The 27622-nt window shown below is 42.4% G+C and overlaps 2 protein-coding genes across 5 annotated transcripts; one reads left to right on the top strand and one right to left on the bottom strand.

Annotated features, from left to right (window-relative positions):
* The first annotated feature begins 246 nt into the window (after positions 1–246).
* Positions 247–22311, top strand: mcf2a (MCF.2 cell line derived transforming sequence a). Of its 4 annotated transcripts, XM_031862538.1 has the most exons (30): positions 247–703; positions 5475–5543; positions 5653–5767; positions 6137–6227; positions 7664–7783; positions 8239–8355; positions 8593–8742; positions 8877–8992; positions 9109–9223; positions 9413–9532; positions 9673–9864; positions 9968–10159; positions 10310–10481; positions 11628–11704; positions 11985–12070; positions 12219–12285; positions 12455–12570; positions 13228–13297; positions 13408–13500; positions 13715–13807; positions 14146–14271; positions 14381–14602; positions 16100–16192; positions 16470–16548; positions 17377–17440; positions 18720–18820; positions 19238–19350; positions 19835–19947; positions 20156–20259; positions 20361–22311. In XM_031862538.1, exons 1-30 carry the CDS (start codon positions 589–591, stop codon positions 20399–20401), a joined length of 3342 nt encoding a protein of 1113 aa, XP_031718398.1. In that variant the 5' UTR covers positions 247–588; the 3' UTR covers positions 20402–22311. The 4 variants fall into 4 exon arrangements, with proteins under 4 accessions (XP_031718398.1, XP_031718399.1, XP_031718400.1 ...); XM_031862539.1 differs by lacking the exons at positions 19238–19350; positions 19835–19947; positions 20156–20259; positions 20361–22311 and adding an exon at positions 17756–17940 and having other exon boundaries at positions 18720–18807; XM_031862540.1 differs by lacking the exons at positions 247–703; positions 5475–5543; positions 5653–5767; positions 6137–6227 and adding an exon at positions 6253–6832.
* f9a (coagulation factor IXa) lies at positions 22126–26080 on the bottom strand. The gene is made up of 8 exons (XM_031862543.1): positions 25996–26080; positions 25572–25753; positions 25470–25494; positions 25136–25249; positions 24425–24559; positions 24042–24337; positions 23786–23909; positions 22126–23243 (listed from the first exon to the last, which is right to left on the bottom strand). Exons 1-8 carry the CDS (start codon positions 26057–26059, stop codon positions 22648–22650), a joined length of 1536 nt encoding a protein of 511 aa, XP_031718403.1. The 5' UTR covers positions 26060–26080; the 3' UTR covers positions 22126–22647.
* Positions 26081–27622: the final 1542 nt, after the last annotated feature.

The raw sequence follows: 27622 nt of genomic DNA, 5'->3' as shown, positions 1-27622 counted from the left end.
AAGGGAGCACGAGGGAGTGTGAGGTGAGAGGAAAAGTTGGGAGGGAGTTGGCAGTGTGTCAAGAGCCGACTCTTGAGCTCTGCTCGGTGCAGAGCTGACGCACTAAAGCCCAGAGAGAGAGAGAGAGAGAGAGAGAGAGAGAGAGAGAGAGAGGGGGGGGGAGGGGCGACTGAGAGACAGACAGCAGAGGCCAGATGGAGCCTAGTTTGTTTTGTAGTAGCTGCTGTTGAGAGCAGTCTGCCTGCAGTGTGTGTGTGTGTGTGAGGGGAAGACATCATTACACACAGTCAGGGCAACAACGGAAGAGCAAACCACTCTTTTCTGCTTATGTGGACAGGTCTCCCTTTCTGTTGCAACTGTGCAGCTCAGTGTGGAGGCACTCCATGCAGCTCAAGGTCAGTAAGATCCAGCAGCAGCCTGTCCTGTCTGGATCTCGGGACTTGCACAGGCAGGTTGGCATTCGTTTCCCTGTTGTAGCTCCCAGCCAGGAACGCTGTGCAGGCCTGTAGGACTCTAAAGAGGATGTAAGGCCCGGACTACTGACGGCGTCGCTTCTCCCAGCCTGATCCTGTGTCGGAGGAGAAGGGAATGGGCCCAACCTCACTGCAGGAGGAGAGAGAGCCGGAGAAAGAGTCCAAAAGGGAGATGGAGGGCTACCGCTGCCTTCTGCAGGCGGGCTCCCAACTGGAGAGCACTCTGCAGCGTGAGTACACATGATGCTGGCTGTCCTCGTTTAACTCCTGGTGGCCACTCGCAGGCTGTTGAATGCAATCCTGTATCTGCTCTGAAACTGTTTCCCATCACTGAAGCGCAGGTCAGCTGACTGAAACTTAAAAGCACTGTAGCAGAAGGACATCCATTTAGTTTGCTCTACAGTGTTCATTCGTAACTCCTGAGAACCGTTACATGAGGTAACTGGAGAAATGCACTCTGGGTCTTAGTTTAGTCAGTTTTATTGATGTGCCAGTTCCTGCAGCTTTGCCTCAACACCGGGCCGCTGCGGGGATTATCTCAACTATTTTAAGCCCAGATAAACAGATATTTATTCATAGTGATAATTTGTAGCCTGAATATCAATACGTGTTCTGGATCAGAGTGATACAGTGATGGAAGAAAAATACATGCTGCTCATGTCAACTAATGCACTCGAAAGAAAAAAATGGATGTTCAGAAAGTGCATAATGCAGCTTTTACTATTGAGGGTATGTTGTTGTGTCATGTATTGAGTTACGAGGCTAATAAACGGTCAGCACTTTTTATCCTAAAGCAGGTACTGAATTTGGTACATAAAACCAAAAAGGTTATGGTCTTGTTGATACAATCATGTAATGAACTTAAAACGGTTTTTTTGTTTACCCAAAAGACAGTTTATTTTGAAAAGCATCCCAAACAACATTACCCTCCTCATCAGTCAGTCCTCACTCTGAAGGTGTATGTTGCAAATGGCAGAAAACAAATTTGAGAATGAAGGCAAGATGATGGACAGAAATAGCTCCTGGTGTGATTGACAGCTCCGTGGAGCAGCTCCCTCCAGGCTTCCTCCTCCGTGCTAATGTCATTACTTTGGGATCTTGGCAGCCATGAGTTATTGTTTAATTGATGGGACTTTGCTTCTTTTATGTCTCCTGTGTACCTGGTCTGGGGTCTGTAGGTAACAGAGACTAGGCCGTGACGAGTTTCTATTTATACCACGCAACATTTTCATCTTCACTCTGTTTGAAATGTGAGCCTCTCTCTCTGGGTTTGTCCTAATCTGCTTACAGGGGATGCAGTGGTGAGCATAAAGAACACGCTGCTGTATGTCACAATAACCATAGATTCATCATTTACTTCATGGGTCATAGTACATAGTACTCGAGTGTGTGAGCCTTCTTTGGCTCATTTACAGAATGGGAGCATTTCAATGTAAACCTACCATATTAATGACACAGGGCCTTACATCCCCCAATAGAAGACTGTTCTCCCGTTGGAGTACAAACTTAATCTTCTGGTTTTGGTCTGTGTAAAACCATGAACAAGTACTCCAGCTGGTACAGTATACCATGAACACATATAATTCCTCTATGCTGACAGCAGTATGGTAAATAGCACATTGTCGGATAATATGATATGATAGAAAGCCACGTGAATCATGTTGAATGACCAAACGCTACAAAGGCTAAACAGGCCATAACGCAGTAAAAGCAAATTCCTCCGTCCACTGCCACTTCAACTACACTCTCTCACTCTGTTCACACTCTCAACTACACTGTCTTCAATATCTGCATCCCAGCTAGACTTCCACTGACCTTTACTCTTCAACCGACACTTCAACTTGATGCTGTCAGTGCTTACATACCTGATTTACCCTTCAATCATTCACAGTGCGCACACTTCAACTATCTCCAACACTTGGCAGTTCAACTGCTTTTTGTTGCATAATTTTTGATCCTTACACTTCAACTTAAAAACCGGAGTCAAATTCCAGCCAATAAAGCTGATTTCAGCATGAATGAGCACAGAGAGTTAACTTCATAATAATTACCTTTTTTTTTTTAGTTTTCTCTACATCAGCGTGATAGACACCAAACATGTAGTATTATATGACAGAAAGCCACATGAATCAGAATAAATAACGAAACACTGCAAAGGCTAGTAGCCCATTGGAAACGTAAGATATTCCTCCCTCACCAGCACAAAATATTTTGATCTATTTTGTGTCAAATATCACTTTACAAACTACAAAATGTATTCCAACCAAATACCCACATTACTATCATAAGTGCTGCCCGGCCGAAGATATGCGATGTTATCGTCTAGCGTTTTCTATCTATCTTTCCGGCCTTAAACCAATCTAGTCTTCATGTATCCCAGCAGGGGGGAATACGCAAAATTTTCTTCTTTCCTTTTCTATCAGAATGCAGCCACCCACCACTCTAATCCCCTTAGCATTGAAAGCTTTGTCTAGCAAAATATCTCATGACCTAAAAGCAGTATCAGGCTAGGCCTCTGTGTACTATGAACATGTTTGTATGTGTAAGAAGGGATTTCTTTCTCAGCAAGGGATTACATGTTCCGCTTTTTTGGGTCTCGACAAAATCAGGCTGACTACAACATCCATGCTGGGTATGTCCTCTTGGAACCAGCCTCTTCTTGCTCTCATTCTGTATGATTCACCAAGATGTACTGTACTATGTAAGTAAGGTGTTGTTCTGTACCATCAATAGGTCAGTGGAGAAAATAATATCGTCTCCTCTTTAAAGAGACCATTCCCTGTTTTTCCTGCACAGAACGCTAATGACGTCTGGTGCCTATAAAATGTATACAAACCCCTTTGACTCCTCATTTTGTGGAGGTTTTTCCCCCACTGTTAATTGTTAAAAAGGCCTAATAAAATCCCCTGTTCTTCAATGTTGTAAAAGAATAAAACGTTTCTTAAAAGTACACGTGGGTGAACCCTTTTTAGAAATAGAATCAGTGTAGATGGTTATCACTGTTTGGACAACAGAGATACACTTTGTATGCAGACTGAAAGGATTGGTCTTGGAGTCTGGACCTGTTTCCATCCACACCGGCAAACATTCTTCTTTCTCTTTGTGTGTAAGCTGAGCAGCAAACGGAGGTTATTCAACTTTTGACTGTGCAAATCATCCTGCATGTCACCTGTAAAGGTCATGACGCATTACCACTTTGATTACCTTTAACTGTTTAAAATCTGTGTGTATTAGTGAGTTATTTATGCTAAACTGCTCATAAGTTCTTTGTTTGATTGACAGACTACAAGGCATTTCATGTGGCAGCGTCCTAAAAAGAACTCAATCATGGGACGGGCTGTTAGTCGGGCAGGGAGAAGGGAGAGTACAGTATGTCAACAAGTTTTCCTAACAGCATTGCAGTTTGCAGCGCAGGCTGCCCTTCCTTTGATCAAACACAGTAGAGGGCCGCAGTGTGTGTGCTTGTGCTTCAGTGTGGTTTTTTTGTACATCAACAAAAGTAGATTCAGAACTACACTAATAATTTGTTCATCAAATTTTGACATTGGCTTCCTTTTTATACGATTAAAAACGTACTGCTCTACATCTCACTGGCTCACACATTGGTTTTTATATATATGATCCACAGCAAAATATGACAGTGAATTGCAGTTATCCCAATGGAAATGTTAATTACATGACATCTATTTGTTTAAGACCTGTCACAACTTCCCTTAAGGTCTTGTGACACAGGCTATAGATGGTTATATAACTATCCCAGTGTGACGGTAACTTTACCCTGCATCTGTGTATGCACAGTCCAGCCTTTGGTCCTGCTCTGGCTCGGCTTTGCTCAGCTCCTCTCTGTTACAGGCGCACATCAAATATTCAGCACTTACCAGTAGAGCTCATTACTTCCTCCCTGACAACCTGACGGACACTGTTACTGCAGTCGACGCACGGAAATTAACACCTCCTCCCCTCGCTTTCTTTTGCCCTCTGTCATCTTTTTATGACTCTGTTTTTCGATTTTTCTTCACCAATTCATTTGTAATGTTTCTATTAATTTTGGATGAGGAAACAATTGATTGTGAGCAAATTAATTCATCTGTTGCATTGACTGCTGAACATTTAGTTTAGTATGGTTTTTAAAAACGTTAGTGCCTCAATACTGTTAAATGTCTGTTGTTGATAATTCTTGTTTGAAAAGAAAGCTGGTAAGTCATATTAATGTTTTCCTTACTCCCGATAAAATGATCCACTACAGGCATGCATGCATTACATGTTCTTGCAAGTATTTATTTGATGGTATTTGTGCATTAAATCTTCTGTAAATGTCATGTGAGCATGTGTAAACAGTCCCAACATGTTGGCGAGTCTGTCTTCTACACATCTGGCTGAATGATTCTTGGTGCACCAAAGAGCAGATGAAAGCCTCTTTTGAACTGCACCGACTGCTCTGTAAGAGCATTTATTGGCCACTCAGACAAGAACTCCAATGGCACCGAACATGGCTCCAGACGCTGTACAGTAAATGAGCTAATGCATTTTAATGATGTCATTGTCTAATTGACCCCAGATGCAGGATTTAAATCTGCCACTGTATGCAACACATACTGTATGTAGCATCAGCTGACTAGAGTAAGGGAATATTGGTTCTCTATAAAATTCTCTATTGTAAGATTAAAGCTTATATGTGCGAGTCTCTGTCTTTAAATGGGAGCACTTTCATGCCAAGACTTCAGGCTTCAGTGTGGTCGTCTCTTTGAAGCGTTATTTAGGCCATGAAGTGACTTCATTGAGAGCCAAAATATATTCACTCTTACACTGGGTGTTTTAGAGAAAGACAGAAAAGATGCCCACTCACTTCTGTCTGATTCACAATTACTCCTTCATTCTATTTGGACATGACTGACATTGTTCAACTGATTCTTTCAATTTAAGTTGGACATGGTTTGTAGTGAAGACCCTCAGTTTTCCAGTGATCCCTCAAGCCTTAATCATTTGTGTATCTTCTTCCAGAGGTGACTGTCCCTTTAAGCTTGAAGGAGGTGAGAGGCTACATAGAGAAACAGGTGGCATACCTGTCAGGTGAGGTCTTGTTTGGTCATTTCTTAATAAGATTCATTAGTGACCAAAATGTCCCAGCTGTATTTTCATGCCTCAAAAATATATTGATTGCCGATATCTGTCTTCTCAGGGGGCCGTGGGGAAGACTCCAGTGTCATCATCACCCTCCCGGAGTGCTCAGCTTTCAGTGACATTCCAGAGGAAGCTTTAGCCAAAGTCTTTACATACCTCACTCTCATCCCTCGGTGCGTCCTCCTTCATCTATTCCTGTCTGATTCTCTCCCTCTCTCTTTCTGCAGTGCGCCAAAAGCCCGGTGCTTGTATTCTGAGCACAGCTGGTCTTCACTGCTCCATAGTGCCACACGTCCTACTGATGCCCTCTATGTCCAAACCTCACTCTCCCACGAAATTAGGAAAATTTACATTGAATCGTTGCAGTGAATTCTGAATGATAAACAACTAACGTAATTATAAAACTATAAATTACATGATTTGAATAATCCACCTGGTTATCCTTTCTCATTTTCCTGCCTACTAGCTTTAAATCACCAAATCCTAACGGATTGCACAGAATGACATTACAGCTGTTTACAATTGCCTCATTTTTCTTGCAGAGCGAGGCAACCCGGAGTAAAATTTATCATCATTTTAGACCGAAGATTGGATACATGGGCCTCAATCAAAACTGCACTTGCCAGGATAGCAGTGAGTTTCATTTTTTCATTTAATTTCATCATCGATACCGTTTGTATGTCATCAATATTCTGACTAGACTGTTTAGACATTATATATATGTAATATAAATCATTGCCAGTGAGCCGCAATATGGCTGTGTGCACAGGCTGCTGTTTTGTTTATGAGTTGCTGTCCATGGTGCTGCAATACCTGGACAGCACCCATCAAGAGACTATTTCTGCACACACACACACACACACACTCATGGTTTTTTGGCCTGGTGTATCTTTCCGTGCGGTGTGTAGTTTGAAGGGAAGCGTAAACAATCTGTACTGAATGTTCAAGGCCATATTGCTGCAAATGAATGAGTAAGCAAAAACTGCGAGATGACGCGGGCTGCTGAGGCTGGGAGGCGGGCGGGAGGGAAACATCGCAGTCAGCGCTGCCACCCTCCGTCTGAGAGGCAGCAGCTGCAGCAGGGGCGCTGCGGCTGTGGTCAGGCAGCCGGAGTCCGCTGCATACCGTAGCCTGGCACCGATTTGTACCGCGGGAGCTTACGTTTAACCGAGATGGCTTCTACGACCATGGCTGATTGCTTTTACCGGCGGGGAATGCCGAAGATCCGCCGGAGCCCGGTAACGAGCTGCTCATTAGTTTTATTCACCGTGTGAAGAGTTTGGGGTGAAGTTTTTTTTTGTTGGGGGGGCGTGCGGGCAGGGTGAATGCGGCAGCGGCACCGTCTGTGTCCGCTGTGCGGAGTGTAGCACTGCGGTGCACATCGCACCTCTGCTTAGTCATGCGACCGCTGGTGTGTCTGTGAAACCTAAACAGTGTGATGTGTGGCGTTTTAATGCATGTTCATGTTGAAATAGGAAGCTTGAGTGATTGACCCTTCTTGGTCTATTTGGACAAATGAATGTCAGAAGTTGCGTCACATGCAAATGCATGCACTGGTGATACATTAAGACAAAAAATAAAATAAGAGGCGATGTTACTTATAAATCCTGCTGCAGGTGATGCTATTGCAAGTCCAACATTTTTTTTTTTACTGTGGATAAAATATGAATTTATTATTTTTTAACTTTTTTATTTATTTACAGTTATCACCACACCTGCAGTTGGCTCGACTGTATACTGTTGTTAAAGAGCCTGTGTAAGTCAGGAAACGACCAGAAGACCAGATGCAGCATATGACATGTGTAAATGGTGACGTGACTGAACACTGAATCCATTAGGCTGCCAGTAATGGTCTGTCTGACAGAATGGTTGAGACCTGAAGTCTCTCCTGTCAGACGTGGAGGATGAGAGCTTTGCTTTTCTTCTCATATCTCACAGCCCATGTCTCTTCCTGTGCCAGTATGTAGAGGACTTATAGTCTGTGATGCACCTTGAGCTTAGACAAAGTTGTATCTTCCTCCATACGCAGCATCACCAGTATGACAGTGAACCTCTCTTCCCTCCTCTAGGCCTCTTTTCCTGGGAACCTCCACCTGGTCTTGGTGCTCCGACCCACCAGCTTCTTCCACCGCACTGTTACTGATATTGGCTTTCGCTTCAGCCAAGAGGACTTCATGCTCAAGATGCCAGTAAGGCAGCTCCTCCTCAGTTACCAAACATGTCCCACATCACAACAAGGTACACCTCGTTCCTGTTCCAACCCTGCTCTCCATGAGTCAAAATGTTCTGTGGTGGACACGGCCAAGAACACGTGTTGATTTCAGTTCTAATAAAGCGGGTTATCTTAGGATGATTCTAATAGTTATGGTGATCTTAATTTGTGAAGTATCAATGGTAAAAATATCTGATGTTTGTCATACCATTTCCACAGACTGTGACTATTATGAACGGCCTTGTGTACATGCAAGTGGTTTTAATGACCAATCACACCTATTTTTCCGAATAAAAGAAAATCTATGTTTTTCAAAAACACCATAGGTAACGAAATACATAAAAGGAAAAAAATTAAACATGCCACTCTCGTGACTTTGCTTTGTGTGCAAAGTGTTCCTTGTGAGCTCTCAGATTTCGTCTGCACCTTTAGGTGGTGATGCTGAGCTCTGTCACCGACCTGCTGCGCTACATTGATGAGAACCAGCTTACTTCAGAGTTTGGAGGAACTTTGGACTATTGTCACAGCGACTGGATTGTTTTACGAACAGTAAGCTATAAATCAATTCTGAAACACAGTGGGACTAAACAATAAACAGTGTCATTCTTTGTTGTTTTCTTTTATTTATGATGTTTATCAGTTTGATAAAGCTGCTGCTTTCCTCCTTTTTATTTATATGGACACTGATGGGTAGAAATCCACCAAGGGATCTGTATCTTCTCTCTGTGAGGACACGGAGCCAAAGATTGTTCTCATTTCACTGGTCTGTGTGTTCTTCCTCTACAGGCTATTGAAAGTTTTGCAGTCACAGTCAAAGACATTGCACAGATGTTACAGGGGTTCGGCACTGAGCTGGCGGAGACAGAGCTTTGTGATGAGGGGAAAGCCATCGAGTATCTCCTTGAGTCCCACACTGACAAGTACAGGAAACTCAAGGCAAGGTTTCAAATGTTTTCCTACATTACACATTCATCATTACATCAATGATACTAATCTGTAGCAGTAGCAGTTTACAAACTGCTATTTTGAATGCGGTTCATTTATTATGTAAATTTTCCTCTGTTTGACAGGATGCAATTAGATCCGTGTCGAAGGAAGGTCGTCATCTTCTCACAAGCTTGGAGACCTCCGGAAAGGAGGATGACTCCCAGTGGGATGTGAGGCTGGACTGGGAGACGGTACAGAGGTAAAAAAAAAAAAAGAAGAAAAGTCTCACATTTTTAATTTTCTCGTCAAATTGTAAAACTCAAATACTTTACTGAGTGCTTTAAAGATGTATAGCAAAGTCCCTCTGTTTTTTAGGCTTCTTGCTCAGCTCAGAGACATGGAGTCAGCCTTCGATGGTTTCTTTGAGAAGCATCATCTGAAACTCCATCAGTACCTGCAGTTGCTTAGATACGAACAAAGCTTTCAGGAGGTAAGGATTTCATATATTTGTCATGTTCGCACGTATGAAAGTGTTGTGTGTTTGGACCCATATGCTCATACTCCTGAGAGGATAACATCGTTTAACTTTCAACACTTGGATGAGATATTGTCTTGTCCAATCCTCAGGCTCAAGTTTTAATGTTTAATGTGTGTGTCTGATGGTGTATTTTATTTTTAGATGGAGTTGTGTCTGGAGCATCTGGTGGGTCAAGAGAGGGAGCTCTCCATATCTGTGGATACTCTGGCTCAAACAGAACAGGCTCTCAAAAGGTTGGACAGTCTGGAATCAAATGCACAGGTCAATGTAACCAAAAACGCTTATACAGCACTTAACCTGTACATATAGTGGGTGCCAGAGGACTTTGAAGCCTCGGTGACCGCAGTGTGTCCAAATTAATGGACTCCTCCCTTCTTGTGTGTCTTTGCTGGCTCTATCAGGAGGTGATGTCTCGAGCTCAGATCATCATCCTTCACGGACACCAGCTGTCAGCCGGTCACCACTACGCCATGGCTCTTATAATGCAGCGCTGCAACGAGCTTCGCCACTACTGTGATTCACTCAATGCTGCTCTCAAGACCAAACACACTCGACTTCTGCAAACACACCAGCTGTTGCTTTGTCTTGGACAGGTATTGAGACATGTGCATCTACACACACACACACACACACACACACACACATCAGAACACACTGATTTCTTTACAGTGATACACGCGTGTTCTCCACCTTCAGGCTCAAACTTGGTGTGACGATGGAGCGTATCTGCTGGCCAATCAGCTGGTAGATAAGTACCAGTCTAAAGAGGGGGCCCAGGCTGCTTTGAGGGACATTGAGAGGTTCCTTGAGGGGGCGCCATCCATGCTGAGCTCAGGACCTGATATCCTGGCCATCGAGTACGAAGCTGTCATCACACCTCAGCTGCAGGTCAGTGACCACAACAAAAAATCTGTTTACACTGTGACTTTGATTCATTTTCCATTTTCGTTCTCAATATCAGCGTTGTTTCTGGATTTTACATCACAAATATCTCTCTCTCTCTCTCTCTCTCTCTCTCTCTCTCTCTCTCTCTGTCAGGCCCATATAGGGAAAACATTTGCGAAGCATACAGCGGTGCAGCAGATGATCCAGAGCCGTCAGGCTTGTCTAAGGAAGCTGGCTGATAAACATGTACGACCCATCCAACTGGTGACCCCAAGGGCTGAAAACCCACCTCGCTCCAAGTCCCCGCTCTTCTCCCCCAAACATGGTACAGCACATACACACACACACACACACACACACAGAGAAATTGTTGAAATAGTGATTGTGTCAGCTCATTCATTCACACTTAAATAATGTTTTTCGTTGCAGTAAAATAAACAGCCTATGTCTTCAGTGAGCTTCCTAAAAATCAGCCGACTCCCTACCGACCCTCCCGTGTTTCCCAGGGCCCGGTATGGGGTCTTGTCCCAGCCCTCTGGTACCATCCCCCCCCCTTGCGTCTTTCCTTTAGGCACCATGGTTAAATTAACACATCACAGGTTCCCACTGTTTAAGCCTAAGGTGTTCCTGAATGGGCTTTGGGGTTAGCAGGCCACCTTTACAAACCAGCTAGAACGAGGGGAGAAGGTCTAATCAGTCTGCTGGGAGATACCTGACTGCTCTATTAGGCAGGATAGCTGCTATAAAGCCCTATGTGGTTCATGGACATTAAAGAACCTTTCATCTCCCTTTGTCACTCAAGGGAAGTTGCAGAAAGTGAACCATATACAGTACAGTGGTACCCAATTAATTCTATGTGCGTTTTTCTTTGTCTATTATATCCACTGAAAGCGTCTCCATCCATTGAGTGAACATTCAAATAAGCTTTTTTTATATGTCCATTCATGTCTTTAAGGTTTTGTTATCCATGAAATGAAGTCATACTAATGAGGGTTATAACCAGAAAGAATGAAAGGGATTATGAACCCCTGTGATAGAAGGGACAGCAGCCATTTAAGAGAGGACATGAAGGGAAAAGTGGTTAGCTTTGATCGATTGGATCTGGTACATGCATACAGGCACACGCACGCCTGTGCATGCTCACACATACATGCGTGCCACTCATTAATGTAACACGGCACATGCAAAGGCGCAATACTCAGATGAGCTTGGACCATCATGTAAGGATTCAGCTGTGGGGATCAAGAGGACGGGCCTGCCAAACATTGCTTTAGATCTTTACGTACTGGTTCCAGGCCGCACCTTTAGAGGTGGAAACCTGTTAGCATTGATTACCGGAAATGTTGATCGTGACTGATTGTTTGTTTTTAAGTTACTGAGAAATAATAAAAAAAGGTCATACAAAGGGCGATCATTTTGCCTCATCAGATCACATGGTAATATATAGCGTATGACGATCTGGCTTTTACAGGTGATGGTTTGAAGTTCACCTTCGACCTCTCTCTGCCCGGGAAGAGAGCGTCCCGAAAGAGCCCCAACTCTAGAAAAGTAAGGAAAGATGAAAAACTTGTATTTATTTGTTTTATTTGTTTATTTCCATCAGGAATTCATATTTAGAAATGTAATAATGATCTACGATAATGGTGTAGTGAAAGTCTGACATCGTGACAGCCCTAATTTCCTTCCACTATCACAGCTGTATTGAACCCCAACATGTTTATTATCTCATCATTTTTTCATCTATGGTCCAATACTTTGTTCAGTATAATAACATTTTGTCTAAATCCAAATGGAAAGAGTCAGTGTTGTCCATCTGTGGTGTGTTCAGATCGAGGTGATGCACGACTACCAGGAGAGCCGGAGCTGCGTGTCCTACGTTCTGGATGGAGAGGACAGCCCTGAAGTCTTGAAGCGGTGAGGAGGAGGCATCTGTCCACCCACCTGTCTGTCCTCAGTGCTGCTCTTCATGTTGTTTACTTTGTGATTCTCTTTGTTCACCGCTAATAATGCCCCCTGGCTCTCCTCTGTCTACTTCTCTTTGTGTGTGGTGTTTGTGTCACAGTCATGTGATGAGGGAACTAATAGAGACAGAGAGGATCTATGTGGAGGAGCTGCTGTCAGTTTTGCTGGTGAGAAAACACACTTCTCCCCTACTTTTTACATCACATAGAAATAGAAAAACCATATGGTTAATTCTCCCATGTGTAAGTGTGTTGTTGAATAAATAACTCCAGGTAGTATTGCATATGCAATAACCTTATATTTCCTTAATTATGTTGCTATGATTAAATATTGCAGGGATACAGGGCTGAGATGGACAATCCAGCACAGTCGGGGCTTCTGCCTCCGATCCTGCGCAGCAAGAGGGACATCCTCTTTGGAAACATGCCTGAGATCTATAACTTTCACAGCAGGTGAGTTATCATCAATGACTCGCATCACACAAGTAAATATGCAAACAATTCAAAACACATTGTTGTAAGGAGACAAATGTGGTTCCAATGTTTACTGACTGTTAGCAATATATTGATTTGGTGGTCCATTGGTGTATAGCTTAACATATTAACAGAGTATTTTTTTCTTTTACTAACACTTTAATACATGCAGCGATGTGCCAGCAAAGGCAGGGACAAAGAAGACTGCAAGCTAGTAAATAATTGCTGTAAACAGGGTTCTACTCTTCGTGAGTGGGCCTTCCTGCTGAGGTCCTTGGCTCTGTTTGTTGAGCCAGGTTACAGTAGCTGGAAATACATGTGTGGTACTGAGAGAGATCCTTTGATAGCTCAAGTGGTTCCTGTCGTGTGATTTTGTGATGTGCCACAGATACAACCAACTCTCTTTGGGGAAAGGAAGGAATATAAAACCAGATGGATTTGATAAATACAGTTTTTGCATGGATTGGTCGCAGATAAAGTAAATAAAAAAAGGCTTTGCATATCTGCAAAACACTGGAAAGGATTAGTCAAATGAGACCGGTGCTGGCTGAGACCCTAAGAGACAGTTATTGTATTAACCCCGATGTATGGGTTAAGCTGTTTGAGATTCAATTCTTGACCTTTCTGGGAATGCAGGGTTTTCCTTCAGGACCTGGAGGGATGCCTGGAGGCTCCTGAAAGTGTGGGAGCCTGTTTTCTGGAGCGGGTGAGATGATAAATATTATGTTATGTTGTGTAGCTTCTTTACATTTTGATGATTCTTGCATAACTTCTTGCCACATTTGTCAAACAGATTTCTCTTTCCTGCCTCCCTAGAAAGAGAGTTTCCAAATGTATGAATGCTACTGTCAGAATAAGCCACGCTCTGAGGCGCTGTGGAGACAATTCTCAGACTGCGGCTTCTTTCAGGTCAGTTTTGCCAGGCTTTCCTTTTCAAACAGCAATTTTTTTTGTGATCTGTTTAGGTTTCATGCAAGATAGCTTTACAATATTTCAAGTACTGAAATATGTACTTCTACAGTTCTAGACTATAGTTTAGTTTTACAGTAACAATTATAAAGCTGTGATCTGTCATTGACCAACATTACATGAACTGTTCTTTGTATTTGTCTTCTTTCTGAAGGAGTGTCAGAAAAAGCTGGAGCACAAACTGGGCCTGGATTCCTACCTTTTGAAACCAGTCCAACGCCTCACCAAGTACCAGCTGCTGCTTAAGGTTAGACAGAGAGTGGTGTCATACCACAAACATACACATGATCTCAATCCCCTACATTGTGTATGTGAGACAAGCTATTCCATGCTATACTTTCCATGACATGCCCTTAAATGATATGAAAATCCAAATTCAATTTAAAAAAAAATCAACATTCAGGAAGCTGTCCCAAACTGCATTCATGTGTTTGATAGTTGTGGATAATGTAGCAATTGATTCAGATTCCCTCTTTACTTTACCTCAAATGTTGTGTATATGCCCTTACCACTAGAGTGCGCTGTTTAGCTACTGTGTTTTACATGTACTTTCCTACACGTCTGTTCTTTTGTTTGTGTGTTCAGGAACTTCTCAAATACAGTACAGATTGCGAGGGGTCTTCAGAACTGCAGGGTGCACTGACTGCAATGCTGGACCTGCTCAAATCAGTCAATGACTCCATGCATCAGATAGCCATCACGGGATATGAGGTGAACGTTCTCAACTCCTAAACTCAATTTCTTCTACCGTACATTTCTACAGAGAATATACTTACAACAGAGGCTCACTCTAATGACGTCCTCTCTCTGTTATATGCAGGGTGACATTTGCGAGCTGGGCCGCGTGTTGATGCAGGGCTCCTTCAGCGTGTGGATCAGCCATAAGAAAGGTCCCACGCGCATGAAGGAGCTGGCTCGATTCAAGCCGATGCAGAGACACCTCTTCTTGTACGAGAGAGCTCTGCTCTTCTGCAAACGGAGGGAGGAGCACGGAGACGGCAGCGACAAGACGCCCTCGTACAGCTTCAAGCACTGTCTGAAGGTTGGTCCGTGTCTTTGTTTGTGAGCGTCTTAGAGGAGTACACCGGCCTTTTTGGAACAGAAAGTGACTCATGGTGTCTCAAGTGTGAGGAAATGACATCTTCTGTCAGCTGTTAAGCTCAATTCTTTTGTCATTTTAAATGTAGCCAAGATTACGTCATTTTAAAGTAGGAGGTTGGTAAAATTAGCACTACACATCATGAGGAATATTATCTACAGCCTGCCTTTGTGGGTAAACTTCTCAATGCGTCTCTTTATTTGGTACCTCTCAAACATACCGTTCTGCTTTTATTTATAAGAATGCCACTGTAAGTGTGAAATGTATGCACTGTGTGTCCATATAGTAGTATATAATACTTTGGCTAAATGTTCTACAGTGCAATTTTGAGACTTAGATAGGTGTAGATATATATTATATTATATATAATATGTATTTATACATTACACCTGTGACAATGGTGATTTATTCGTCAAAATGTACTGCTCACTATAGAGTACACTATTAACATGGTTATGTAGAGTTAGAAAACGCAATGCTATAGATAAATACTGACGATGGTTTCCTGCTTGCCACTTTCAAAAAACTGTTACGGTAACTCTAATAACTTAATATAACGGTTTATTGCATTTGTTAAAAGTCATTACATACAATCACTCATGTTATTGTCACTAATAAGATAAGATGATCCTCTATTAGTCCCACGGCGGGGACATTTGTAGGATTACAGCAGCAAAGTGGACAGTGCAACAAGAGACATCGGTAAAAAACAAAAGAGAATTAAGTACAATAAATCGAACAGTAAAGCTTTAGTAAATAAGTAAATCGCAAAAAAGTAACAAAAGCTAAAAAGACAATATAATACACATTATTGCACATATGAAGTATGAAGTGTTTATATTGCATTACGTACATTGTTGTCATTGATATTGCACATGAATGAGTAACCTCCTGTATGTTATGTGCGGTCTATTGGGAGCAGTGTTGGTTGTGCAGTCTGAGGAAGGGAGGAAGGACCTGCAGTATCTCTCCTTCACACACCGCGGGTGAAGCAGCCGGTCACTGAAGGAGCTGCAGACTGCTGTTAGAGTGTCCTGCATGATCTACAATTAGGTTTTAGCGCTACGTAATTTAGTTAATTATCTACTGGAGACACCTAGTTCATGTCGGTGTCTGTGTTATTACCTTTTAACGCGTTTAAGTTGCCCAGCTGGCCACGGAACCTGGTGTATTCCTATAAGACGTCTTTTGTTATATGTGTTGATGTGTGGAGGGTGTCGCAGCAGGTGTCCCACCAACAGCTGCTGCTCCTGCTCTTGATTTATTATTGAGGATGTGGGGAGGAAGCAGTCACACAGCGGAGGTGTGTGTTTGTGTTGTGACAGGACAGATGTGTTACATGATGTAAGTCTGAGGTACGATGTGCTGTTTGTGCTGCTCGTTCTAATGCTGTCTGTGTGTGTGTGTGTATCGGTGTAAACAGTGTATGTGTCTTGGCAGATGACAGCTGTGGGGATCACAGAGAACGTCAAGGGAGATGTGAAGAAGTTTGAGATCTGGTACAGTGGCAGGGAGGAAGTGTATGAGGTTCAGGTAAGGAGGCGGAAAAAGTTGAATGCTAGCGTTTCCAGTAGTTTAAATACAGTACATCGCTGGTCATTTCTTACTCTTACTGTAGTTTAAGTCCCTATTAACTAGAGCTGCAACAATCAGTCAATTAGTTATTTGGCAGAAAATGAAATGATATTTTGATAATCAATATGTCAAGCACAAAAATGGTAAAACTATACGGTTTCATTCCGTCTTCTTTTAAATTGTGATTAATGTGTACTGTCCAAGGTAAATAAATGCCGTTTCTGTTGTCTCTCAGGCTCCCTCAGTGGAGGTGAAGATGGCCTGGCTCAACGAGCTTCGCAGAATCCTGACGAACCAGCAGAAGCTGCTTAGAGGTCTGTAAACATCTGAAGTTAATGTGGGACAAAGAATCTAAGGCCCAATCCCAATCTCCACACTCACAGACTTTGATGCGCGTCCCCACAAAGTCCGTGAGGGTTTAGGGCTGTCACTGTCAAATCATTGAGTGTTTGAAAGATCCCTCGCAGACATTTTGAGCGTTTTATGAACACTTTCTGTAAAACTGCATTTCTGCAGAATTACCCACAATTCATAGCAATGTGACGGTAAACAGGGGGTGACCAGTGGAAGCCAGAGACAAAAAAAAGGTAAACAAAGAGGACGGCACATGGGTGTTCAGCCTGATATATTACATTTACTCAGAGACATTAAGGATTAAAGATGAAATATAAAAACACATGAAATCAGGACATTTGGATTGGGCCTATGTGCAAAGCTCCACTTACTAGCTTCTGCGCTTTCAACTCCATTACACAAACCCCAGACAGCATGAGATGTCTGTGGAAGTGGAGGTGCTTTGTGCTTTGATTCACTAGATAGAATGTCTTTACCGTCCCAGGAATGAAATTAGTTTTCACGATCTCCACATCTTCATATCACAAGAAAAAAAGAAAGAAATATGGTGGACATATAGTCATATATACTCATTCTTGCCCATTCCTTTATCACTACATATACTTGCATGCACGAAAACACACACTGAGGTTTATTCACACACATCTATACGAAGTGTTCAGTGAGGAGTTCTATTTAGGGCTGCTTTGGTAAAGCAGAAGGGACACAACTCCTGACAAAATGAATATTAGTTTAAAATCAAACCTGCACTGGAATTTGAATACAAAGCCTTCTTTCTCTTTTCATAGATGAAGCATATCAACACGGCCAAATGATTGGACACATGCAGCTTCCTCCACCACTCTCCGAGAGGTCAGTGTTTACTGGTTGTTTACAGTTACAGTATTCACAGCTTTGTGTTAGGTGCATGACTATAGGCTATAGTTGCACAAACATACACACACACACACACACACACACAGGAATACGCAACACATGCATTCACGGCACTATACTATCTGCAAGAGTTTTCATATTTGATCACAGCTTGAGTGAATGTGATGATATCATTTGGCGTCGCCCTGGTAGAAGCTTTGTGTGTAGCGGTGTGCGAGAACGGGCGCAGGCCCCATTCTGTCCAGTGCTGTCTGGTTGCCTATCCCCACTCCTCCCATCCCCCACCTGCAGGGGCATGCGGCCGTCCAGAGGGGTACCCAGGGGCTGTCTGCCGGGGCTGGACTTTGTCTCTCTATCGGCCGACGCGTTTCTGTGCCTGCGTTCCCGGAGCCCCCGTCCCCGAAGCCCCCGGCAGCGGCCCCGGCCGCGCCCCCTCCACCGCCCCCAGCGCCACTGACCTTCCCTAATGCTCAGTGGTAAACTCAGCCTGGCTCGCCTCGCCCTGGCATGAACCACCTGGCCTGGCTTGGGGACCAAAAACCCAGGGCTGCTGTGTTTGCATACTGATCGTCACCTGCAAGCTCTTTTTTATAACCTCCATCCTGGTTCATAACTGACCCCTTCACTTCCTCCCCGCATTGAAAGGCCTGTGTCTTAGCAGCTCCTCCATGGCATTTCTAACATGCTATCCAAAGACAATCATTTCTGCATCTCAGATTTGCTGTTTTGCATGTAATGCAAAGGGCGAACAAAAAGTAGAGTTTTGTTTTTCATTCCATGAATATTCTTAATTTCCTCATGACAGCTGGTTTTAAAGATGGGGCTTGTTTTTTTTAGATCTAATCAAGCGACATGTATGAATTGCTTTCCAGAAGCATTCTTACTAAGTGACCAAATCTCTAAATTTGTATCTTTTATAAAAACGAGACCAGATCTTGAACAGCGAACCATGTGTGAACACTGCATCAGTGGTCTGAGTCCTGCTCCCTACATTTACAGATAGGCTTGCACGTGGCTGATCTGTGCTCTGTGCTGCTGTATGGCTGGTGCCTGAAAGGTCATGGCTGTGTGAGAAACAACAGGACAGAGTTGTTCCTTGACACTGATCTGGGGCCAGCTATAATGTTGACGGTATGGATCAGTTTCAGGAAGTGAGAGCTGACCCTAGATTGTGTGGCTGAGGATAACATCTATCCTGAGTGTGTCTGCTGACTGAGCGTTTGATGACGCATGTTATTTCGTGTTGTTACCCCAGCAAACAGCAGAGGGCGTCAGTGAGCTCAGACGACACTGAGTCGGGGAGGAGCAGTCCAGACCCCCAGGCTCACTCCCCTAAACACCAGCACAACCGCAAGAGTGAGTAAACCTGGACCACACACATTTATTCCACCATCAAGTAGATACTTAGTAACTAAATCACAGGACATGTTATGGTAATTGATGCAAACCCTACTTGCATTCCACAGTATTGTACTGCTGTACATTGCTGCTGATTTTCTTCATAATGTAGATATTTGACTCCCCTCCCCTCAGCAGTTCAAGTGTACTTTGATCTGAAGAACCAGGGACATCGAGGAACTTTGGGGAAAAGGGTCCAACTACTGAGATTAGCTTTTGATTCAACGTTCTTGTTAATTTCCCAGTCAGTGACAAAGGGGTCTTTATAATGTCAATAGAGTGACTAAGTATCTGCATGGTGCCTTTAAGGTGTAGTGTTTGGACGAAAGCATTCATCAACACCTGTAACAACCCGAAGTAATGTGTGTTCCACAGGTTGGCCCGGAGCTCATCACTCGGTAGACATCTGCGAGGGTCTGGAGGAGTGGTCTGGAGGTCGGGAGGCCTTCCACCCATCTGACACAGAGGAGGAGGTTTTGGTGCAACTGGTGAGACCTTTTTTTCGATACCATACTATCACTTTTTCAACATGCTATACTATGATTTTTTTCGACATACTATATTGAGACTTTTAAAATCACTTCAATATACTTTTTTGACATTCTATACTGACTTTTTTCAACATACTATACTATGACTTTTCTTTAACATATTATACCATTACTTTTTCTTTTTTTCGACACTGACTTTTTTGGACATGCTATACTATGACTTTGTTTTTTACACCTTTTTAACATACTATAATATGACTTTTCTCGACATACTATACTATGACTTTTTCATGACATAATATACTGTGACATTTTATGGCATAGTATATTACGGCTTTATATATGACATACTATACTATGAATATTTATGGAATTCTTGCCTTCATTATGAAGCAATTTTCAAGTCTTTACTACATACATACATAAATCTTTACTTACCTTGTTCCTGAAAATGTTCCTGAAAATGTTCCTTTTGTGTTAGTCTCCAGGTAGATACAAGTCTCTGGCTGACTGCCTTCAAAATGGACCAGACAGCATCACCATCAAATGTGGAGACGTCATTCAACTGCAGTTTGAAGACAACAAGGGACGCTGGTGAGTTATCACATAATGTGAGGTAAACTAGTCCGTCAGGGTGGCTTCGTTATCAGCCAAACTATCCCATATGTGGCCAAAGTAGCTACATAAGGTATGTTTTTCTGTTTTTAGTTAGATACTAAAAAAAAGTAAAAGTACAACTTTATTGATCTAATTTCAATCCCTTTTTCCTTCTCACCCTTTCCTGGTCTTCTTCATCCTTTAGGCTGGTAAAGAACCTGAGCAGGCGACAGGAGGGCTTCATAGCAGTTTCCAGCCTGCAGATGATTCTAGTCGACAGCAGTCGAGGACACACATCCAGACTACGGGGTAAAGAAAAGACACGCTCTTACAAGATGACAATATAAGGCTGAGCCATACTTTTTTAAAACATTGATTATCTTTTTAAAAGTCTGTATATTTTCTTGCAGACCCAGTGAACCTGAAGGCGAGAAAGCTCAGCTCCCCGTAGAGAAGAAAGCACAGAATTTGAATCTGACATTTGACGATGAAGAGACAGAAGGAACAAGTTGAGCCATAGCCGTCTCATAACCGATCAGCCGACCACGCCTCACTCCCCGGTCACGTCTGCTTTCTCCAGCACAGATCAATCATTGAAGAGAAAAATGTGGGAATCTACAGACCTGATTTTCTTCCAGCTTACGTTGGACAATCTACTGGTTCAGTGCTTTGAGATAGTGAAGATGTGAAGTGGCACCAGTGCAAAGGCTCAGGACCTGTTTAGCCCCGTTAGACAATCAAAAGCTGAATCTTGCATCTTGACTGGTCATCCTCTTCTCTGATGGGTGAGGAGAATCCATCTGTAACACACATACAGTCAGGATGTGAGATTGCTGCTTCAGCAGTTTGTCAATTCACAATCTGTGGACCCTTCCTCATTCCAAACAGTATTCCAGATGCTAGTATCTCAGAGTGTGTGTTCCTGTTTGTCTCAGTGTGTGCTGGATGGATGGGAGCCCAGGATTTGCCTGAAACATTTCTTAAAGCAGAGACTTTTGTACATATACATACATTTTAACATTTGTTGTACCTTTAGTGTTTCATCTTTGTGTAGTTAGTTGACATTTGTCCATTGAATTACTTCATTGTATTTTTCTTAAATTACATTTTTCCCGAAGGCAACACTCTTCTGTGCAGTCTAGGAGTTAGAATGCCAAAATGTGCCATGCCATAATGCCTTTTTTATTCCTGCTCTTTTAGAGTCTCTTGTATGTACTGTTTGCAAAATCAACTGCTCTGTTATTGCTTCAACCTGACCTCACAAATATTCAAAAGGCACTTTAAAAATGGTGGATGGACCTAAATCCACCTACTGTCTACTGAATGTGTGCTCTTCTTGCTGCTTTACCTCCGTCATTGTGTATTTTCTCTTACTCATGCTGCTATTTCTTTGTGTGAAGAGATGCAGGCAGCAGCAGACATGTCATAGTAACGACAGTAATGTAGGACACATGATAAAGATTGATGTCAGAGTATTCCTCAGTGTGTGCCGCAGCATCGAGGAGGGAGAGCGAGGCAGAGCAGAAGACAGAGAGATTATGCCGCGTTCCCCTCTATCACAGAGGCAGATTGTTTTCTCCTCACCAGTACAGCGCAGTTAATCTCGGGTTCCCCATTAAAAGGGATCATACAACCGACATGAAATGTACCCTCTGTGTTGAACGCCTAATTAAATATTGATTGCAGACTTATATGAATTTACCACATCAAATCGAGACCCAGTCAGAGGGCTGCCTTTGAGTCACTATGTTTGATATGCAAATGAGTGTAGGAAGCAGCAGGGGGCTGCTTCGTTGTTCATTTATTTATTTTACTGTCATGTTGTTCCTTCATATTGTGAGGTATCTGTGCAGCTCCCAATGAAATTACATTTCCATATATTTAAAAGGAGCTAAGCTAGGCTGCGCACCAAAAACGCATTTTATTTCTTTTTAGCTTATTTGACTAAATCAGATCGTTTCTTTGTAACTTTAATCCAAAATGCTGCAGAATTTGCACAGATTTTCCAGATTGGAAAACAAAACAATATGATTTACCCTGATGAGCCGAGTAACCTGAGCTTGCTGAATGTTTCTTTAAGGTGAAAATGCATGGCAGCTGAACACTGAGCAGCTCTGTACTGTTAGACAGTCACTGTTCTAAACTGGCTCGCTTTTGTAAAGCTTCAGCTCTGTAAAAAATAATTATTCATTGCAATAATTGTTTTGGTAATTGAAATAATTCAGTACTTGTTTCACATGGTTTTACACAGTGAAATGTTTGACTGAACACTAAGACTGTGCTTTTTCATGCACGCTTATTTCTGTATTTTTGTTTTAATGGAAGCTGACTTATATAATAAAGCCATGCAGATTTTCTCTGTTTCTGAATACTTGTATAACATTTATTTACCAGCAGATGGGAGTGATGCGTTTTTAATTGTACACAGTCAGTGCGTTGTAGGTATGACATGATTTTGATGATATTTATTTCATACGGTAAAGACATATCACATCATAAGAGTATCTTTTTTTCAAGTGCATTATTTACGATGGAGACGGCTCCTGTATTGGTTCGATGGAATTTAATAGTCATTCAGAAAATATAAATTACACATTATTTATTAGTTGTGTATGTCTAACCCCTTCCTGTGAAGCAGCAAAAAAAAAAAAGATTTGAGCATTCGTTGACCCGTTCTATTCTTAAAATCTATCATCTTTAAATCTCAGGGTCAGGGTCTTCCACATCAAATGCCAACCTGCGTTTAGTTAATCCCATAACATGGTTTATCCAGCGATAATAAAGGGACACCCGGGTGTACACGCCATATTTCCCTTGCTTTGCACATTCTTCCCCCCAGCTCACGATGCCTGTGAGGAACCACGTGTCATGAATGCTGTTAGTGTGCGGACCTCCACTGTCCCCCTGACAGGCATCCTTGGCCTCATTATTGTATCCTGCACAAAACATGACTGAAGTGATCCTGGCACTGCTGCTCCGCTTACACTCGGTCCGATCTGTGAAGGGAACCTGGACTTTCTGCAAAGTGTCAGCTGTGAATCCGAGGAAGCGCGTTCGGCCCCAGCCGCTGACCGTGGCCGGGGAAGACTCCTTCACTAGGGCCTCGGTGAAAGCCTTGGGCCCTATGCAGATGGGTCGGACTGTTGTGGAGAAGACGATGGGGCTTTTGAGGTAGAGCAAGGCAATGTCATGGTTGTACAAGCTCACACTGCCATTGTAGCGTGGGTGTATGTGCTGCTCCAACACTTCATAATCCTGCTCTGTGCCCTCGTTGATGTCGATGTTATGCTCCCCTGCAGGGGTGGAGAAATTAGACATAACTGAATCCCTTTAGAAATTTACTTAAATAAAACATATGCAGTGGATGTCTAAAAGTAGATGGCAAAATAATTTGCCTTGTAAGTGTAATAAAATACATGAAATTAAGAATTATTTCAAGGATAACAATAAACAACTTTACACTAGGGCTGCAATAACTATAATCTTTGATCATCAATCTGCAGATCATTTTTCGATTAATCAATTTGTCTATAAAGTGTTATAATGTTAAAAAAGATGAGGTTTTGAAATTGCCTGTTTTGACAGACCAACAGTCCGAAACGCAAAGATGTCTGTTTTACTATCAAATAGGACAAGCAGCAAATCCTCACAACTTAAAAGCTAGAACCAGGTATTTTTTTGTCCTTTTTGCTTGACTCAAACAATTAATCAGTTATCAAAACAGATGACAAATCAATGAATCGACTAATCGTTCAGGCTCTGCTGTACATAGAGCTCCATCTGGCCTTAGCTGAGGTGAAACTACAGCGGTGTAGCTGGTGGCAGTCAATCTTACCTACTCTGATGAGGAAGGAGCCTGCTGCCTCCACCAGGCAATGAGCAGCAGTGACGACCCACCGTTCGCTGAGAATGGAGCCCCCACAAAATAACTGACCGCTGGGTCGCTCTATCAAGGCTATCTGAGTACAACAACAAAGAGAGAAAAAAGCTGTGAATAGCTACAAGAGAGTGAGAACATGCTGCTGTTCTTCTCCCTCTTGTATTGTAACAAAGCCTTACATGCATCAAATACTTGTACTTCCATACAATACCTGCCATGGGATCTCTCCTGGGATTACCACCTCACCACCTACAATGCGTTTAAAAGGCCGAGGCGGCTCCTCAGTTGGGACCTCAGCATCACGGTAAACCCGCCGGGCCACAGAAGAGTCATTTGTAGCAGTAAAAGGCACTGGTGTACCGGCTGGAGTTGAGTGAGGGGGTGTCGTAGTGTTGATGCTGGTCAGTGAAGTGGTGTTCTGCAGGCTTGCATTCCCACGGCCGAACAGAGACCTCGTGTATACTGCACTTGCCTCTGTCAGGGCAGTTCTGCCACACGGATATTCAGCTGGTGGTGTGAGAAAGGAGGAGTCACATTGTGGAATTTAAGAGTCAGGAGTTAGGAGGTAATCAATTCTGAATATATACTAAATACCTTCTGGTTCACAGCTAAGTCCGTCCTGCAGCAGCCTGTATCCTCTCGCACAGGAGCATTTTGCTCCAAAGGTTCTCATTGATTCACAGAAGTGCATACAGTCCCCATTGTGCACATCACACCTTTTTGTTATAGCTGAGGAGAAAAAAACCCACATCGTTAATTCAAACCCATCTGTTACCACTCTTATTACATATATACAATACAGTAACTTCTGTATATTTTATGTTTTTTAAGTGTCAGAACAAGGGTTGTAGAGTTCGTCCCCGATCACACTGAGTGCATTAGAAAGGGATCTCTTGATGGCCAGCACGGACCGGAGGAATGATTACAACTTGTTTCAATGTTCACATTTAAACATAACTGCTATTTGAATTGTGAATCTATCCTTTAAGTGCACCTATTACACTGTCAGGTAAAGGTGTGATTCAGGTAAATGCAGTCACTACTCAGAGGGCACTTTGACTGCTGTTTTTAGAATATCCAAAAAGACAATCTAATTTTGGGACCTAAAACCAGACTGACGCTGCAAGCCATTGATTTAATTTAGAAACAGAAGAAAGGGGAAAAATAGTGTCTGGCTGTTTATCCTTTGAGACTAAGATCTGATCAGCTCTGATCTCATATTCTAAGAAACATCGGATCATGTAACATAAAAATCGAATTTCTTTGAATCACATTTTTAAATCGAGCCACACAGCTTTCACTTACCAATCTCACAGGTCCGGCCAGTGAAGCCAGACGGACATGTGCAGGTGAAGTAGCCGAGGTGGTCTTTGCATGAACCTTGGTTCAGACATGGGCTGGATTTACATTGATTCCCATCTAAAGAAATCCAGACACAGACCTCAGCAGACAGTCATCTCATCAGTACTTTTATAAAGCAACGTTTACTCAGGGAGGAAAGTAAAAAGAGAAACATGCTAACATAGAACGTCTAAGGTTTTACAGTTATACAGTCACTGACTGTGATCACAACAGACACATTAAACAAACAGTCACCACTGTGACATTTTGGGAGAAGTGTTATTAAAGACGTTCTTACCTACATATCCCACCCAGAACTCCATCTAAAATAAAGAGTAAAGTCGCCGGTGAGTACAGCCAGTAAAAACAAGAATATGTGAATGCAAAAATAAATACCCACCGTCTTTTCATCATTCTCAAAAATCTCCCTGGCCTCTTCCAGGTCACACACTTCCTTTATACACTCTCTCTCCAAGTTGCCTTCCAGCAGCTCCTCAAACACACCAGTGTTGTAGCGTTTGTGTCTCCTCAGAACGATGGCGGCTGCCTGACCGGACAGGAACACCGGGCCTGAGGCTGGAGCTACAGCGGGCAGAAGGAAAACATAGTTAGAGTTTAAGAAACTGTCCTCTTCTCACTCACCACAACAACAAACATGTACAGTGCAGAGATATTCTCTTCTATCTAGATAAAGTAAATAAAAAGGACAATGCTCCACCTGGCACATGTACTCACAACGCTCTAAAAGTAAGACTGCACAACTAAAACAAACCTCAAGTAAGAGAGAAGTTATTTACGCGCATCAGAGACGAAACATAAAATACCTCCATAGCCCAGCTGAAAGTCCAAAAGCAGCAAACATAAGTAGGACAAAGAAACTAGTGCCATTCTCTGGTATCCCGACACAAACAGACACTGGACCATCACTCCAAAGTACAGAGCTCTATTTGCACATTCTGTCCAAAAACACCAGTGTGTCAACATCCACATGCACAGAGAGTTTTTGTTTATATGTAAATGATGAAACATTGGGGATACCAGAGCAGACCACGAACCAGTCCTGCCTCACAGAACATCCCAACCAGTAGACCTGTATTTACCAGTTAACTTCTTCTGAAAAGACCACACAATGAGTTGTGATCTGCCCAAAGGTAGCCATAAACCAAACGCATGAAATATTGATATTTAGTTATGACAACTGGATTGCCTATTTACATAAAGAACTCAAGCTTCAGTCAACTTGAAGCTTTACAAAGCATTATATTTAACAAATGAGATTTAAAATAGAGAAAAATAAACTGATTTGGTTGCCACCTTTGTGTTTCTTAACAACTTTAAAAGAGAAAAGAAATGTCAACGCATTAAGAAAATGACTGCACAGAATTCAATATTTTTTTGATACTTCCCCTTTTCTTTCTTTAAATCCACACTTTATCTATAATATACACTTTGGTTTTGTTTGTAACGGTGTTTCTTTAATTACATTCATCTATTCTTCATGTTGCTTCTCTGTGGGCATTGCAGCTTTGTTAACTGTGCAAATATCTTGATTGCTTGCATTGAACTCACATTTTGTGGAACGACATAAACATAAATTTAACGTTGACCGAAGTCTTGTTTTTCATGAAACGCATCTTGTCCAACCCTTTCCTGTGTCCAGATAATATGCACATCAAACCTTTGCCCACAAGATGGCGCTCACACTCCTCAGTCATTCAACATAACAGAGACGGGATCATGTACCCCTTTATTCATCACTGCAGCACAGAGATCACTCTCAGTAAGGATACATTACCAAGAGTGCTGAGGACAAGATAAACAAATGTATGTTTAAAGAATGGCCTTATTTAACTAAAACGTCTACTATCAGAGGCAGTGAAGCCACAAACTTTGTGTGTATACGTAAAGTGAGGCAAGACATAGTTCATTCAAGGTTTTTTCAATAATTGATGTATGTATTTTACATTTCTCCCTTATTGAACTTGGTGAAGCACAAACTAAACTAATGCACAAAATGAATGCACTTAAAACAAATTGTGACTCCCAAGACAGTAACACATTAATGTAAAAGGAAAACAATATTGGACTTTTTTTTTTTTTTGGTCAGTGGTGAATCAATACCCGAGCTGATGATGTAGTGGTCAAGAAAGATGTGAAGCTTGTGCTGACTCAGCGTGGCAACTCACGATTTCACCACGTTGGTCCGTATATAAGATGCAACCCATCACTGGCAATGAAATCCCCCCAGAGGGAGTCCAAAGTCTTCTCGAGTGTTAGCAACTATTGACCGGAGGCATTTATATTTCATTGAATCGTTCACAGGCTGAATAATTAATTCACTTGAGTAACTAACACTGTCTGCTCAATACAAGAGCTTCTCCATCATGTCCAGCCAGGATGAGTGTCAGAATAAAGTCATTCCAACTATAGTCTAAAACATTTCTGTGTGTA

Source organism: Anarrhichthys ocellatus, unplaced genomic scaffold (assembly GCF_004355925.1).
Source record: "Anarrhichthys ocellatus isolate YVR2014 unplaced genomic scaffold, GSC_Weel_1.0 scaffold27, whole genome shotgun sequence".
In the NCBI taxonomy this organism is placed as follows: domain Eukaryota; kingdom Metazoa; phylum Chordata; class Actinopteri; order Perciformes; family Anarhichadidae; genus Anarrhichthys; species Anarrhichthys ocellatus.
This window is presented reverse-complemented; position numbering and strand designations above follow the sequence as displayed.

What these genes read in the sequence shown, in the direction of transcription:
- mcf2a (XM_031862538.1), top strand. Translation starts at nt 589, where the DNA reads ATGGGCCCAACCTCACTGCAGGAGGAGAGAGAGCCGGAGAAAGAGTCC. An exon ending in TAGCCATCACGGGATATGAG is followed by an intron (nt 14,272 to 14,380) that starts GTGAACGTTCTC and finishes TGTTATATGCAG; the next exon opens with GGTGACATTTGCGAGCTGGG. An exon ending in GCTTCAAGCACTGTCTGAAG is followed by an intron (nt 14,603 to 16,099) that starts GTTGGTCCGTGT and finishes GTGTCTTGGCAG; the next exon opens with ATGACAGCTGTGGGGATCAC.
- f9a (XM_031862543.1), bottom strand. Translation starts at nt 26,059, where the DNA reads ATGGCACTAGTTTCTTTGTCCTACTTATGTTTGCTGCTTTTGGACTTT. An exon ending in TGGCCGGACCTGTGAGATTG is followed by an intron (nt 24,560 to 25,135) that starts GTAAGTGAAAGC and finishes TTTTCTCCTCAG; the next exon opens with CTATAACAAAAAGGTGTGAT. An exon ending in ACTTAGCTGTGAACCAGAAG is followed by an intron (nt 24,338 to 24,424) that starts GTATTTAGTATA and finishes TCACACCACCAG; the next exon opens with CTGAATATCCGTGTGGCAGA.